Source organism: Aspergillus tanneri (genome assembly GCF_003426965.1).
Source record: "Aspergillus tanneri strain NIH1004 chromosome Unknown AapTan_7_pilon_pilon_pilon, whole genome shotgun sequence".
In the NCBI taxonomy this organism is placed as follows: Eukaryota; Fungi; Ascomycota; class Eurotiomycetes; order Eurotiales; family Aspergillaceae; genus Aspergillus; species Aspergillus tanneri.
In genome coordinates, this window is record NW_022984634.1 from 1,399,093 (window position 1) to 1,414,765 (window position 15,673).

At 47.1% G+C, this 15,673-nt stretch overlaps 6 protein-coding genes across 6 annotated transcripts; 2 read left to right on the forward strand and 4 right to left on the reverse strand.

Moving 5' to 3' along the window:
• Positions 1-256: 256 nt before the first annotated feature.
• On the reverse strand, positions 257-1,566 carry ATNIH1004_007039 (uncharacterized protein; the record flags this gene model as incomplete). The annotated part of the gene is made up of 3 exons (XM_033571666.1): positions 257-329; positions 391-790; positions 846-1,566. The coding sequence occupies 3 exons, from the start codon at positions 1,564-1,566 to the stop codon at positions 257-259; spliced, it is 1,194 nt and encodes a 397-aa protein (XP_033424981.1).
• Positions 1,567-2,139: 573 nt separating this feature from the next.
• ATNIH1004_007040 (uncharacterized protein) lies at positions 2,140-2,843 on the reverse strand (the record flags this gene model as incomplete). The annotated part of the gene is made up of 6 exons (XM_033571667.1): positions 2,140-2,202; positions 2,254-2,388; positions 2,433-2,519; positions 2,566-2,587; positions 2,638-2,761; positions 2,807-2,843. 6 exons carry the CDS (start codon positions 2,841-2,843, stop codon positions 2,140-2,142), a joined length of 468 nt encoding a protein of 155 aa, XP_033424982.1.
• Positions 2,844-3,882: 1,039 nt separating this feature from the next.
• On the forward strand, positions 3,883-4,529 carry ATNIH1004_007041 (FKBP-type peptidyl-prolyl cis-trans isomerase; the record flags this gene model as incomplete). The annotated part of the gene is made up of 6 exons (XM_033571668.1): positions 3,883-4,019; positions 4,088-4,155; positions 4,207-4,267; positions 4,316-4,336; positions 4,382-4,423; positions 4,472-4,529. 6 exons carry the CDS (start codon positions 3,883-3,885, stop codon positions 4,527-4,529), a joined length of 387 nt encoding a protein of 128 aa, XP_033424983.1.
• A 320-nt stretch (positions 4,530-4,849) lies between these two features.
• On the reverse strand, positions 4,850-6,338 carry ATNIH1004_007042 (uncharacterized protein; the record flags this gene model as incomplete). Its single annotated transcript, XM_033571669.1, has 6 exons — positions 4,850-4,924; positions 4,962-5,064; positions 5,118-5,219; positions 5,307-5,487; positions 5,827-6,189; positions 6,278-6,338. The coding sequence occupies 6 exons, from the start codon at positions 6,336-6,338 to the stop codon at positions 4,850-4,852; spliced, it is 885 nt and encodes a 294-aa protein (XP_033424984.1).
• Positions 6,339-8,126: 1,788 nt separating this feature from the next.
• On the reverse strand, positions 8,127-9,969 carry ATNIH1004_007043 (uncharacterized protein; the record flags this gene model as incomplete). The annotated part of the gene is made up of 3 exons (XM_033571670.1): positions 8,127-8,407; positions 8,469-8,734; positions 9,362-9,969. 3 exons carry the CDS (start codon positions 9,967-9,969, stop codon positions 8,127-8,129), a joined length of 1,155 nt encoding a protein of 384 aa, XP_033424985.1.
• A 746-nt stretch (positions 9,970-10,715) lies between these two features.
• On the forward strand, positions 10,716-12,039 carry ATNIH1004_007044 (uncharacterized protein; the record flags this gene model as incomplete). The annotated part of the gene is made up of 3 exons (XM_033571671.1): positions 10,716-10,813; positions 10,870-10,895; positions 11,594-12,039. The coding sequence occupies 3 exons, from the start codon at positions 10,716-10,718 to the stop codon at positions 12,037-12,039; spliced, it is 570 nt and encodes a 189-aa protein (XP_033424986.1).
• Between the last annotated feature and the right edge of the window lie 3,634 nt (positions 12,040-15,673).

The following is a 15,673-nucleotide window of genomic DNA, read 5'->3' on the forward strand; positions in this document are numbered from 1 at the left end:
AAGGATTGCGCGAGAGTGTGAAAGGGGGATATTCGGGTTAAGATACATATACGTAGTCGTGGTTACCCCACATTCCCTAACACCCCGCATTTCGACCTGGACCCGAGAATGCCCAGACCCTGGAATACAGGATAGGATGGTTAGGCGACTCTCAATAGGTTCCTCTCGTATGGGGTATGCGGACTTTATTTCCATACCGAGGCTGTCGGTATAGGTTGAGCTCAACTGGTGGATACCTTAGTCTAGAATTGACTTTCTAAGGATTTTCGGGGATGGAACTCAACCTAGTCAGGAGAATAATGACGCAGTTCTCATCGCCAGTTTTGCTACTATTATTATTAGTAGTATTAGCGATATCAGAGTCATATGACGCATGGAAAGGAAAGCTACGGCTTAGTGCGCCGTCTGTGTCTTTTCTGATGCCCTTTGTCCTGCGTGGTAGCACTCCAGGCCGTGCTGTGAGATCGGCGTCGGTGAGAATGATGGTGTGATCTTCGATTATAATCATAGTTCGTGGATGTAGCCGACGTAGCGGTCGAGACTCGATCGAGCTCGACCTCGATCATATTGTGATGCGGCTTTCTATGGGTTGAGTATGAATGCTCCTCATATGGTGGAGGATCCTCCCAATCCTCATCGGTCTTCTCGCCGCTTTCTTCGTCGAATTCCCCATTCGTCTCACAGTCACTTCGAACCTCGCCGTGCAAGTGTCTATCGGACTTTTCAGGCTCATCCTGTTCCTTCCATATCCCTAATGTTCGAGGGGGGTCGGCTTTCTTCGTGCCAAAGACTGTCAATGATCAGCTCTTCACAAGCTCAACTCATTCAACATGACTGCCACGCACGTTTGGTGAGGAGACTTTGCGGAGGTCGATACAGTCCGAGATTCTCATGGGCCCCGTTGTCCACTCCTGGCAGATTCAGCCAGACTAGCGGCTGTCCGTCGTGGGTATCACAATACAGACTGAACGGCTGAATCTCCTCGGGAAAGCGAAGCGGAGATGTGATCACGATGGGATAATACGCCGGGATTAGGAGCTTGAAATGTGGCAAATCCCCCTTCATGTGCGGATCGACCGCGTGAATCTGTCTCATCGCTCGCATGAAGATGACCGCTGCGTCGAGATCCTGGAACACGCCGATGAAGCGCTTCCCCAGCGACCCTTGGTGCCGAATCTGGCCAGCAAAATGATGGGTCCAGCCCGTGTCGGGATGATACACGAAGTACCAGACGCGAGGCGACGAGCTGCCGATCAGATTTCGCAGCATTTGGTAAACAAAGTCAGCAAATGCAGGGAGCGCATCCAGAACGTGATCCCTTGGTAGCACGAGATTGATGCCCTCGAGATGGTCGGCGATCTGTCGAAGTTGTCCGGCTCCCCGCACAACTTGGTACGTGGCGGCAGTGTGAATGGCGCTGGCGATGCCCACCGCGCAGGCGCCGTAGATGGCTCGGTCGCCGTAGGAATCCACTGCTACTATGGCCTTGTTGAGAATTCGGGCTGCGGTGTCCCTGACCCCGGCGAATCTGACTGTGAGTTGATCGATCCTCTTGAAAGAGTCCATGGTGGGGCATTGTGGAGGACTAGAGACGCAGGTTGATGGCTTTCTATACCCCGCAAGAGGATGAATTGTCAATTTTGCATCGCCTAGATGTTCGCATCTGATTTGACACTTCCATAATGATGTAAACAGGATATCGCACGTTTACCCGCTGCCTAACCTGCAAGAGGGAAAGTATGTCTTATTTCGTTTCCTCTTGCGCACTTCCACAACTGACTGGTTCCCCTGGTCTGAATTCCAAATTTTCACTAGTTCCAGCCCTGCAGCATCTAACAGGCTCTTCCACTGTATCACCGTTCTTTCCAGGCCTACCGTGTGCATCCACATTACAATATCCATTTCGGCCACGCGCAACTCCGCCCCGGTGTCCGGAAGAACATAATTGTCGGTCAACAATGTCGAGTAGTCCGCATCCATGGCTTCTGCGACATGGGACAGGATCTGCATGCTCTTCGCATCCGACCAGTCATGTATGACTTGGCGTAAGAAATATACCCTTGCTCTTGTGGTATGTAAGCATAGCTCTGGATGACCATAGCCCAACTTCATGCCTTTGATCGGCTGCAGTGTAAAAAATCATGCTATCAGCTCGATCCCCTCTGGCACTTTCTCGATGCGATTCAAGGCCAGCGGCAGATCCTGTAACACAATCAAACCCTGGATTTCAGGATGTCGCTATGTAGATCGTACCATCTCCTGGCCGAGACCCCCTTCAACGTCAACAAGCAGCACCGCATCCGCGGATGGAATGTTGCGCAGCATTTCCGCCGGCGGGTAGATCTCAAACAACTGCGGCTGATGAACCAGTCGTCGGGCTGCCATGTACTAGTAGAAGGTCCCCTTCCGCCCAAGGTTGACTTCCAACATACCGAGCATCTGGTCGCAGCCATACACGTGCCGGAAGAAGGAGATTTGATGCGCTCCAGGATGCGGAGACAGTCGACTAATTGTGCGCCCTGATCATATTAGTTAGTTAACTCGTGGTCAGGGAGGATGGAATACCACGCGGAAATCTAAGTCGAAACTATAATTCTTAGTGTTGGTTTAGAACAAGAGTATGGAGAAGGAACTGACTGATGTTTCACTACCGCAACAGAGCTTGGAAAGACCTCAAACCGAGTGGCTTCGTTGGTGGTGTACGCTTGATGCGCCGTCTCTTCTACGATACCAATCTCTGTCAAGACACGCATCACACGAACTACTAGAGATCAGCATTGATATTAATGTCATATGGGATCTTTACCGATCAACAGTTCATCAGGATCTGTCCGTTGGGCCATCTCTGCAGCTGTAACGGGTCCATGATTGACAACAGCATGCAGAAACTGTCTGTCGATGGCGATTCGAATGCAGATATTCTGCAGGATCTGCGACGGTGACTTCCGGTCCAACCGGATACTGTATGAAACCAACCTGGGAGTTCAATCGAGAGGTTGCCTAGATTGGAGTTTTCGCTGTCAGCTGTAGCTGGCGAATGGTAGCCAACAATCAGCCATGAGCTTGACGGTCACATTGACTTTGGCCTGGGCGAGTTGCTGGACGTGTGAGCTTATCGAACATGGTCATTTTCTTTCCTTTCATTACTCATCTTTCATTTATTAAAGCTGAGAGATACAAACATAATGCATATTCGTCGAAAGAGAGCTCATTTAGTAATCCCGATCTGGGGGGACGGTACACGATAGGTTGATCCATTGCCTGCAGGATATGATCATAGCTGCGCGCTGCAATGATGGAGTCAAAATCGCCGGATACTCTAGTCTAACTGTAGCCACAAAGCAACGAGATACAGTATGGTAGTGATGAAGTCTATGGTGGAAGGTAAGTTGACTGTGTAGCGAGTGCGCGAGTCGCCTTCCTATTTTGGATTCCCTTCCATATTCGGCCAGTACAATACAGCCTGAGGCCGCGACTTTATGAAGTAGGTCTCTGTAACACTGTGTTTCGAGTAGGCAGTCGGTCAGACTCTCTACTCTTCTTGCTCTCCGCCTTCTTAGTATTTAAATAGTAGTTAGGGAAATATTTATAGTTGTGTAGGGACAATACTTGACGGTGGCAGGACACAGTTCGGCCAGGACTGAGGTTCCAGAGACGGTGGCGCCTCTAAGAAGGCGGCGCTAGTACGATGTAGTGCTAGAGACCAGTCCTAAATAAGTTAGAAGCACATCACTGGCGCTAGCTGTATCAGGTTAATAAACTACCCACGTGACAATATTGACCCTATCACGTGATAACATCCACACGAGGTGGGAACTTGCCTGAGGCACTGTCAGCCGGCTCTCCAGACACAGCACAACACCCCATGCGCGCTACAATACGATGGGAATCATAGACTTCATCAAGGACATCATCCGTCCTGGCAATGGGGTGGATTACCCCAAGCCTGGCGACATGGTGACCGTGCACTATCACGGGTATTTGTATGATCCGACGCGGTCGTGGAATCGAGGACGACGGTTTGTCTGACGCGAGAATAGAATGTCCCTGTATTGTATGTCTATGAAATACTAATTCTATTTACTAGGTTCGACAGTAGTATCAAAAGAGGATACCCATTTACATTCCAGATTGGCATGGGCAAAGTGATCAAAGGTGCATGCATAAGAACCGAACCCCATTGGATTCGATACTGATTGCTCGAAGGATGGGAAGTTGGAATCCTGGGGATGAGTCTTGGAGAAAAGGCTCTACTTACTTTCGGGCCGTAGGTTCCCCTTTCCCTTTATTGTGTTTATTCTGACATCGATGCTAGACACTACGGATACGGTGAAAAGTATGCTTGATTCCTGTAGAATGAGCGGTGCTAACGTGACTCAAGGGGGGCACCGCCCTTTATCCCTGGAAATTCGACTCTTGTCTTGTAAGTTGCGCTTTGCCTTTCGATCCTTGTTATATGCTTATTTGGTAGTAATGTTGAACTGTTGGCTATCAACGGCCGGAGTCTTCCGTCGGATGACTCGGAGTGATTGTATGTTCCGTTTGTATTCTTATGTTGATCTGTCCGGTTGATCGTGACTGAACTGTATAATATGCTATTCTTGTGCATCCAAGTTAGATATGTAGAGATAGGGGAGCAAGACATAATATATTCCGTCTATTATTCCATATAATTACCAACGAGCAAAGTAGATACGATGCCTATTCCTACGACGGCAGTGCCATCCCGATAAAAATCCCAGGCTCATTAATATCATGATTCCGATAACTAGAGCTATTCAATGTTTGATTAGAATGGTATGCCGAACAAGCACATACCTCAGAATCCCAATCGCCCCTGGCGACAGCATCATCGGCAACGGGGTGTCAAGGGACAGTTAAGCCATATTTTCACAAACGCGCGCAGAATAAGACCATGTGCAACCTACCCAGTGATACATCAGAAACAGGACAATCCATACCAACACGATATCGACTGGCTTCTCGCCATTCATATACGGTCGTTGAATCTCGCGAATCTGCCCGATCAGTCTATCAAACTGTTCAGTCACCTGCTGCATAGATCTAAACACATCAGTACCCCTCGACCATAACAATACACTCCAGACGGAACATACTTTCCACCCTCACATCCATCCCTCCAAATATTCCATTCCCTCTCCTGATCTAGCCCCTTCTCTTTCCGACGCGCCCGGATTTCATGTACCCCCGGGGGCATCCTTCATTATCACCATAATCCCACTTGGTAATATCCTCCGTGAGCGTGACTTCCTTATCTAAAGATACAGATACAGATCTAGACATACCTGAGTATTCGCACTGAACAGATGCTGGAAGGTCTGCTGCGTGCGATGCGGGCGGGATCGATGAGTTTCCTGGGACCCACGAGCTGGGTTTTTGTGCCCTTGACTTGGGTCACGCCGTTGGGAGTGAGTTCCAGCTCGGTGGATCCGGCGTAGCGACCATTTTTGGTCCATTCGATTTCGCCTTAGATGAGATTAGATTAGATCAAACTGAATTCTTAGTGTCTAAGGGATAGCCCATCGTGGCGAGCAATGAAGACGCGAGGCGTCGTGGTGTCGAGATCAGGTATATTATAATAATAGAATAATTCTGTACGCTAATGGAGAGAGTTTATGAAGTACGCTAGCAGAATACTAATCAGCACATTAGGAGCACATCAGGGCACAGCTACCAGGCCGAGGTGGGGTACGTTTCTTGAATGGCGAGGTTCCCAGCAGTATTTACTATAGACTGGTTTAGACTATTAGTACTACTGTAGGCCTGGCGCTCATACGATCATCATCTTGCCATCACTTGACATACGGGATAGAGCCATGCCAATGCCCCCCGCCACAGTGTTGGCGAGCCAGCTCCAAGAGAAGTTAGCTCTGATGGCGTTGGTGAGGTCGGAATGGAACGATGACCTGGTGGAAATGAACAAACCAGACTCGACGAGACTGTCTATAGACCCTGCCTCCATTGTCTCGGCCTGCGCAGTAGTGATCAGCTCCTCAAACGCGTCTGACAGTTCCTCGGTGTAGTCTCGATACTGTTGTAAGACATCTCTATTGGAAGCGATGCTTTCTACTCTCAAGTTGTAGGGGAGTTTGAGGGGCTGGGACGAGGCGAGAATGTATATGGTTTCAATATAGGCATATTGTGCAATGATTGGGAGCAGCTGGCGACCTGGAAAGATGTTGTTCAGCATTCCTCTCTACGAATGATGTTCATGGTTGTTTCTTCGTGACGCTAATCGACTTTTAACAGAACATACCTGTTGCATGTGACATGTAATATTTTGTGATAGCGATTAATAAGAAGCTGAACCACCGCATGATTGCTATGAGTGATTGTCGTCAAGGGCGTCCCACCACTGAACTTCAGTAACAGGATTGCACAGTCAATATTTTTGGTTCGGGTGACCACATGCAACGAGGTCAATCCTTCTGGATTGCATGCATTAGGGTTGGCACTGAATTTAAGAAGAGCTTCTAGTAGGCCCGGGATACCAGAAAACCCATCAGCCATCAAGGGGCTAAAACGATAGGTACCCCTGGGCGAAGTCGGGTTTGGATTACTTACTACCGGCTTGGAGAACGAGGGGCAGACAGGGTATGCTATGGCAGCCAACTGCATGCAGCACCGTCATCCTCTTGAAATATTGACGTAATTGGGTTCTCCACCATATGAAAGGAGGAGATGCATATCGTCGAGTTGGGTACCAACAGTTGCCCAATCGAGGGTCGTTCATCCCTGGGCGTCCGTGGTGTAATGGCGTTTGGGTTCTCCAGTTCATGGATAAGTGGCTTGGAAGACAACCCGAATATGATTCGATGCACCAGTGGGAAGCTTTGCTCTTCGACCCAATCACCGTCTCCCCTCCCAATATTACAGCAAAGACCCTGATCCTTAGCTGAAGAGGCATTTGAGACCATCGATATTTCCCTGCGTGGCGAAATGTGATTGACTCAGCGGTATATGGCACCCTACGTGTTGTTGACAACTGAAACTGGGGTCCGGTGCTGGGCAGATACTTAAAAGTCATCCTCAAATTCCTTGACAAACCATCGCGGAAACCAATATTCCATGGCCACAGCGAGGTTTTGTTTCCGTACACCCTCTGAAGTCGCATGGAGGACCAAGAACACGCAGTTCTGGGTAGCCGACAAACATCTTGCTGAGAAGACTCTTCACGATTGCGGAAATTGTGGCATTTACTTTTTGTTTTCCGTGGCAAGCACAAGGACACCAGTTGCGACATGGAATATGGTAGGAAATGAAAACGCGAAGAGTTTTAGTATCAGAGGAACGGTAGCCACCATCCTCTGGCTCCAGAGGTGCTTTCTGTTTTGTCCGGAGATAGTGCCTTGGGTTATCCCAATGAGCAAATCTGCTAAGGGCTAAAGTGCTATTGATAAGCTTTTTTAGCCTATTCTTTTCTCTTGGTATATGCGGATATGCTCCAGTCACTACATAGGCATAGTAAAGTGAATAAATTATATGGAGCACAACCTATTTTCTAGGTTTAAAGGTAAGTAGAATTAGACATGTCTATAGCCAATTTTATAGATTCTATACGTATGCAGCATAAGTAGAGAGCAGTCTGATATAATATAACTATCTAAATATCACTTCTTTCTATGTAAGTTACTGCTTTAAAAATAATTATAAATTATTAATCTACTATTACTGATTAAAACTTCTAATATCTTGCATTTTTAGCTAATTATAGAAAGATGAGGATAGAAGATTCTTTATTTTTCTCTTCTCACGTATCCCTCTACTGCTTAGAATGATTGCTACAGACTTTCCCTCACATAATAGAGATATATGTAGCTTTGAGGACCCTTAGAGATGAAGACATGATATATCCTGTGAGGGCTATATACTACATGATCTTGTGCTCTTTCTCCAACCTGCAGTTTTAACGAGTATTTGCAATTCGAAAGATGTAGAGGTAGGGACAGACCACGACAATATACTGCTTCAATACAGTCAACTTTCAATGAAAGAAGTTGACAGTATACGAGATAATTCAGAATCCCATAATAAGTGCAAGTACAAAACGCAAAACCCCATAATATCTTAGCAGTGCTGAGGTTAGAAGATTCCAAATACAATCCTCACCAGCTATTCGTTTTCTTGGGCGACTCTACCAATCCACACACCTGATCGAACCTGTCGAACTTATCACCTGCAAAGCGAGCATAGGTTGTGCATCCTGTCTTGCCCAATTTAAACGGCTGTTCGTTTACATACGTCTCGGAATTCTTAAACCATAGATCCCCGGCGGCTATATCACGATGTCTCCAGTTGAGTGGCGGCACGGGGGCCGATTCATGGGTCTTGCCAAAGAGCCAGACGAAGCCACCACAGATAGGAGTTATCATCGGTTCGGATCCATCTGGATTGTCTCAGATTAGATATCCAGGAGTTGATGCTTGGGTTGCTGCAGAAGAACATACCATGAGAATCGCAGTACCCCGATGTTTCATTGTATATGCCAAAGGGTTTGGAAATGTCATTGCATCCCAAGTAATCGTTCAAAATCACGTAGCAGGACTTTGTTCCGTCCACGTGGATACGACCGGAGGAATACTTGGTCACTGGATCTAGTACCGATATCCAGCATCCCCCAGCAGGGGCCTCAGGGTCGAGATAGTATGGGCTAGGTGCTGCATGGAAAAGGTTGATAGCGAAAGCGGCGATAATAGAGGCGAGGAGATGCATTCTGGATAGCACAATGTAGTTAGTTTCGCAATACTTCAGGTTGTATACCCTAGGTGGGACGGAATGACAGCTAAACATACATACAATCTTCCTTAGGATGATATTGGATTTACTAAAATTGCAAGGGCGCCAACATGATAAGCAACAGAAGAAGTACAATCAGTGTGGTGATTATGAGACGTGCAGAGCCAATAGAAGGCCGTAGAGGGTCATTTTGTTGGTAACCGAGCCTATTTTTGGACGCATACTAACTATATAGAAAATTTGGTTGCCTTGTGCTCGGCTCTGATTTCTGTAACTATGTCTGACAAAGTAGTGGTACAGTTCGTGACATTAAAATATCCATATCTACGGCCCGTGAGTTAGCTTATATTATGTATGAACCGGTCCAGTTGCTTTTGCTTGAATAATACGGACATAAAGTTGCGATATACAGAAAATCAGAGGATCAAAGCATTATTTTTTAACCACCACTACAAACAGACGAGGATAGCGTAACAAAACTCGTCCATCAATCGACCTCGGATACACGTTTTCCAATCTTTTGAGATATTCTTTTCTAAATTCTTCTTTCTCCTCCGCTGACAATGGATCAACGTAAGGCCTGAGTCCAGTACCCGCAACCCACTGCATTATAGCTTCATGGTTCTCAAGAGAGTGGTAGTACTCGAGTCTGAAGACATTGACTTCCGACGATATCGGCTTCAGCTGATCATAGATCTCCTGCGGCGTTTGAAAGACATCCCTGCTGACACTAGCAAGGTTGGTCGCCCAGGGGCCTTGCGCGGCAACTTCCGTCATTGCCACATGTGACGGCTCCGTGAGATTATCTGGGACCTGGAAAGCAAACACTCCACCAGAGGGCTGGGTTTCCATCAACTTCTTGACGACTTCCATGCGTTCATCTCTCTTGAGCCATTGGAGGACCGCATTGGAAAAGAACAGGTCAACCGATGGAGGGGGAGAGTATGATCTCAGGTCATCGACGCTGAATTCAATTTCTGGGAGAGAGGACTTTGCTTTCTGGATCATATCGGGAGAGGAATCCATTCCCATGAGATGAGCGTGAGGATATCGATCAGCCAAGACCGCAGTAGAGTTCCCTGGTCCACAGCCCAGATCCACTATCTTCTTGGGAGTCTGCAGGGGAACTCGAGCGAGAAGGTCGCGCGCTGGTAGTGTCCTCTCATCCTCGAACTTCAAATACTGGGTGGCGCTCCAGTCTTTTTGGGCCATGACTCTTCCTGAAGAAAGGTTTCTGTGGATTGAAGATGGCTGCACCCGGGAGAGGCTTTGCGGAGTAAAGAGGTATCGCATCGACATGTCAAAAATGGAGTCTATTCACACAATTGAACATGTTGATTTGAGATCGCATGTAGATAGACCGAATCTTCAATCTTCACTCTCGACGTCATTTATAGTAAGGGTAGGCACGTGGTACACGTGACCTTTAATGCCGATTGTCGGAATTTCCCATTACCAACAGATTGATAGGCATCCATCGTGGGTTGATTATATACTTCCACTGTTGTAAGCCATAGTTAGGTGGAAATGCAGCTTACTTGTGATCATATATCTCAGCTTCAGATATATGTCTATGAGTTGGGTGGACCATTGAAACTCCGAGCAGAGGCCTCCTGGGCTATAATTCAATATACTCCGAGGGATCAATACTGATACATTCAAGACTACGCCAGCTCTCCTTTATTTATGGTTCTTTTCGTACCAGTTTCCGAATCTCTAACCAAATAATATTATAGGTGTAAAATATGCAACTTAGGTGGAACTAGTGCTATCCTAGTAGGTCAGCGAAAACTGCCGATAATCGGAGCTAGCACCAGGTGTATGATACAAGTATAGAGATGTACCGTCTTTCCGGCTGAAACGTTATTTAAATAACTAATATGTAAATACCAACACTGTATTTATACTTAAAAGCGTATTCAACTCTTCAACTGTTGGAAAGCCCTCGATTGGCATCCATGTGGTTCCAGAATCGGGCTCAGCAACAGACTACCAGCCTCGTTATCAGCGCTGCCTGCCACTCACCCCCTGGTGCTCCCTCCTCAACGCTGTGCAAGTAGGGTGTAGTTCCCACCGTGGTTGGGGGACGTGTGGAATATTGTTCGTTTCCAGTGAAGATGTGACTTCTCCCAGTGAGGGTATGATTTGCGCGTGACCAAATTTCCCTTCTCAATAGAAATCTGTTGAGGCAATTGGCGAGCTGAATGGGTATAATGGTTAGGGCAAGGATTTACCTGCCTGTTTCTTTTCTGATCCCTCTTGCTAGATAATTTCATTATCAATAATTATCTTTAGCTGCTTTGTTAACATCTATTATATGGAATAGCCAAACACAACAGCATCTAGCACAATGCGCCCGGGGATTAGTACTGAATATGGATAAAGGTATCGATAATTTCCCTAACTTCTCTATCCTCACCTTCTGCCAGCTGCCTGCGAAGACAGCGAGGCGCTTACTTTTTTGCCACTAAAGCGAGCCATAACTGTTAAACCTGTACTCCTGAGTTAATTTAATCTCAAGAGACCTATTTATTTCGGTCTTTGCTTGTCGACATGTTTGTGTTGTGAGAATGAAAGGGGCTTTAGACTTCCGTTAAAGGTTGATGGGATAATCCGATGCATATCGGATTTGATCTGGTGAACAAGCCATGTAATAGCTATACATTGAATTTAGCCAATGCCTATATCTAGGGATGATGGGTATAGTAGCAGAATTTGATGGACATGTTACTTTCTAGTTTTTGTGGCGCATCTTGGCTTTGATGCATCCAATGGAGTCTTAATCCTGATTGTGATTCTGAATGAATAGCAGATTGGTGCTGAAAATGCCTTCCAGATCCGCTTAACCCGGATAGGCCTTCGACTAGTGAGATTTTATATCGTTCTTTACATGAGATCGTATTTCAACAAGCCGGAGGATTGACGTTGGATGGGTTCGGTCACGGCCTCGTCTTGGTCACTGTCACTTGCATTGTCCTGCTCGCTCTCCTCTTCAATCTGATCAGACACCTTGCATCCCATCAACCTGTCCGCACCGCCCTCCGAGTGTCCGCTATCTGCTGTACTGTTGAGAATGACTGCTTGGTCCATGATCTTGGAGACTTGATTGATGATCTCCTGCTGGCCATCCACCCCTCGGCACTAGACCAGAAAGCTATAAATAATGTCAGTCTAACATCCCAGACTCAGGCTCGTAAAAAGCCCGGTAGGAGTGCGGAAATCTACGGTATCACTACAGACACCTACGTGTGGGAGTTTGAGTATCTGAACAACGAGACCTAGGTAGGACTTGCTTCTTCACAGAATTTCTGATGGATCATTGCTGCCCCTACCCCTGTAAGAATAGAATAATAGCAGCCTATCAGCTTCGGATCTTTCACATGTTTTCAAGCGCTTTCTGACTCTCATCTCTACCAATGGTCCGTTTTGTGGCAAGAAACAGGCTCATCTCCAGATGGTCTCTCTCTCCATACTTCTGGTCTTCTCTTCATGCCACAGTCTCTTGCCGTAGGACTGGCTGCTTTCAATAAATGGCATCCTGTCTAGAAAGGGGTTTCTGGTTTATTGCCTGGGCTTCTTCGTCTTCTGCGCTGGTTTATTGTCACTTGTTAGACTTTTTCAATATCAAGAGATATAATGATAAAGGTTTGGGTTAGAGGATTTTTCGAGGGATATATCGAAAGACTGAGGTGGAAAATGGCTTAGAAAAGTTCTTGATGGCAAATATTTCCTGTGGTGAATGCACGTTCCCAACTAAATACGTTTTGGCGAGTCTCATACTCAGTCTTTCAGTGGGTGTATTCATTCTAATTTTAAATCCCCCTCATGTTCCATTCTGTTCAGTGAGGTTGCTTTGTCTCTTGGATAAGCAGTCTTAAGTCAACAACTAATACATCCCTTTTACACAGCAGCTTTCCTCATACAAATATCACCTAAGTGACTCCCTGTCAATACAGATATACCACATAAATACTTTTAACATGGCTCTTCAAGAGCCTATGGGTTTTTGGTGCCTGAATGGTAATTTTCCTGAATCAGCCCCTGTATGAAGAACGAAGTACCAAGCCTTCTTGTCCAACGTTTTGTTTGTGCATCCCACCAGCTATGTATATATCCATCACCCAATGCTTGCTAAGTTGGAAGCTGAACGTGCCTGCCACTCCTCGATTCTTCCACAAGTTGCGAACCTATGCGGAAGGATAATAACCCGTGGCAGCACCTGCAAAGCTATGAGAATCAGACGTAGCATCTCGAGGGTATAAGGGCCACGACATACTCAGCGACAAAAAACAAGACAGTGATAAAAAAAGGGTGTAATAAAGCTATCATAGACCAGCCCATGGAATATCCCAGGCAAGGAATGCAGCCCTGCAGGAACCAATGGAGAAATTTTATGACGCAGTTCGGTTTCGTAGCCTGGTCTATGTTAATCGGAGAATCTCGACCTCCTTACATTGGCGGATCCCCTGCGACCACCCAGACTTAACCGCAATTAAAATCTGGACGAGGACGATAGACTCTTAGATACTTCTCTTTTCAGTTTATCTCCCACCCGTTCCATTATATACCCCCAACGAGATGTCGGCGGAATTAGCACTTACAGCAATCCAGAACACAATAACCACTGCTCTCCGGGACGATTATAGATCAACGAGCGTTGTCCTCGCGGGAGACTTTAACTGCTACCACCCGACCTGGGGTGGCAATCATATTCAGCCGCAGTTTATTAAGGATGCAAGCGAATTAATTAATTTCTTCCAGGCAAATGGCCTACACAGATACCTTCCCCGAGGAGCGGCAACCTTCTGTTCTCTTAGCAACCCAGGGAGGAACTCCACCATCGACTAGATATTAACAAACCGGCCAGATCGACTTATCAAGTGCCATCTCTACCACGACAACTACGGATCAGATCGCCGTTCCACGTATTCGGAATGGAACCTAAGAGCCCAGCGTAAGCCTACCGTAAAGGCGAAGAAGGACTTTGACCGCGCAGACTGGGGTAGAATCGCTAGTGAGGTGACTTTCAATACAGCGCTGCTCGGTTGTTATTTCCGCTTATTTGGAGCAGAGAAGACGCTACTTCTTGTATGTGTACCTGTTATTTCGACCGTGGAGCCATCCCACGACTGAATCCAACGTCATGCTCATGAGAATCCAGAAGACCCGTATCTATGAGGAATGCAGACTGGTCATTGTATATGCACATCCATGATGCAAATGGACAGGATACATTTCGTGCCGTAGTGAAGAGTAAAGTGTTGATGGCGGCTGCTATCCTTCTGGATGCTCTGATCTATTGCTCACAGAATAGCTTGATAAACTCCCACGCGGCGGCTCCTGCGCCAGTCCCACTATTTCGAAGAATAACTGACGCCAGAGTTCGGCATGGTTCGGACGTCGCGGGACATAGAAAAGAAGGCAGTCTGGCTTTGGGATGGGTGAGTATTTTAGCGTTCAATGAACACTCGAGATGAGCATGTCTGAGAGTACATTCGTGCGGGCTGCAATAGGAGGGATAGAAGGATCGACAAAAGCACTAACGCATGGTCCTCTTTTGATTTGTTATTGACTAACCTGGCGAAGGGGAATACCCCTGCAATGTGGCCTAATACGAGGATTAATATGACCCCATTCGTGCCCGCTGGTTGAGCTCGGCATACAGAGAAAGGACAACATATGGCCGATTTTGCAACGGTGAGTTCCTCGTTGCTGATATTACCCCATCAAATCATCCTTCAAACTGCTTAGCATTTACCTGGATGATGAGTCCCTTTGGTCACACACCCAAACCCAAATCCGTTTGGCCGGGCAAAACTCGCACATTCGTATTTGAGTTTCGGCCAACCATGCACAAGGCAAGAGTTTGGCAAGGCTGAGGGAACGATCATCCCTTCTTCATTAGCGTGATTCTCCTCATTTTTTGGGGTGGTGAGCTGACCAGTTTGTGACACCCTCCAGTTTAAATCCCCTGGCTTTGCACGGGATCGGACATGTATACAACCTCTCGTTCTTATTCTTTTCAGTTGTACACTCTCTATTCCTTGTAGAAGTGTTCCTGTCAGCAGAAGAGCTACTCGCTATCAACCCTCACGCCAGACCCGTTGCCAACAATAAAAATGTGGCGAAGCATCTCTCCTGCTATCCTACTCATCTCCGCTTTTTTGACCTCCGCTGCCCCGAATCTGAGTGGTTGGGATGCAGGGAATAGCAACATCAGGTTAAGGTCAACTCATGTGCGCAAAGTACCTCACCTGATAACCCGCCAGAGTTCTGGCGGCACTGATGGGAGCACTACAGACTCCTGTTATGAGGTCGGGGCAACCTGCGAGAGTTGCTTTGGTCCTGGCTTAGTAAAGTGTTCCGATGGGGTGCATTGTTATAATCCCAACGACTCCCAAACCTACTGTCCTACAAATAGCGGCTCTGGCTCCTCTGGCTCCTCTGGCTCCTCTAGCTCTTCTGGCAGCACTGATGGCAGCACTGAAGATTCCTGTTATAAGGTCGGGGCAACCTGCCAGAGTTGCTTTGGTCCTGGCTCAGTAGAGTGTTCCGATGGGGTTCATTGCTATAATCCCAACGATCCCCAAGCCTACTGTCCCACAGATAGTGATTCAGGTTCCTCTACTTCCTCTGGCTCCTCTGGTTCCTCTGGCTCCTCTGGTTCCTCTGGCTCCTCTGGTTCCTCTGGCTCCTCTGGTTCCTCTGGTTCCTCTGGTTCCTCTGGTTCCTCTGGTTCCTCTGGTTCCTCTGGTTCCTCTGGTTCCTCTGGTTCCTCTGGTTCCTCTGGTTCCTCTGGCTCCTCTGGCAATGCAGTAAGCCATGCTTCCGAGCTTACGTCGCGCGTTGGTCATATGATGGGGTTTGGCATTATTGGCGCCATGGTTATGAATATGCTTTGAACTGTATGATGGAA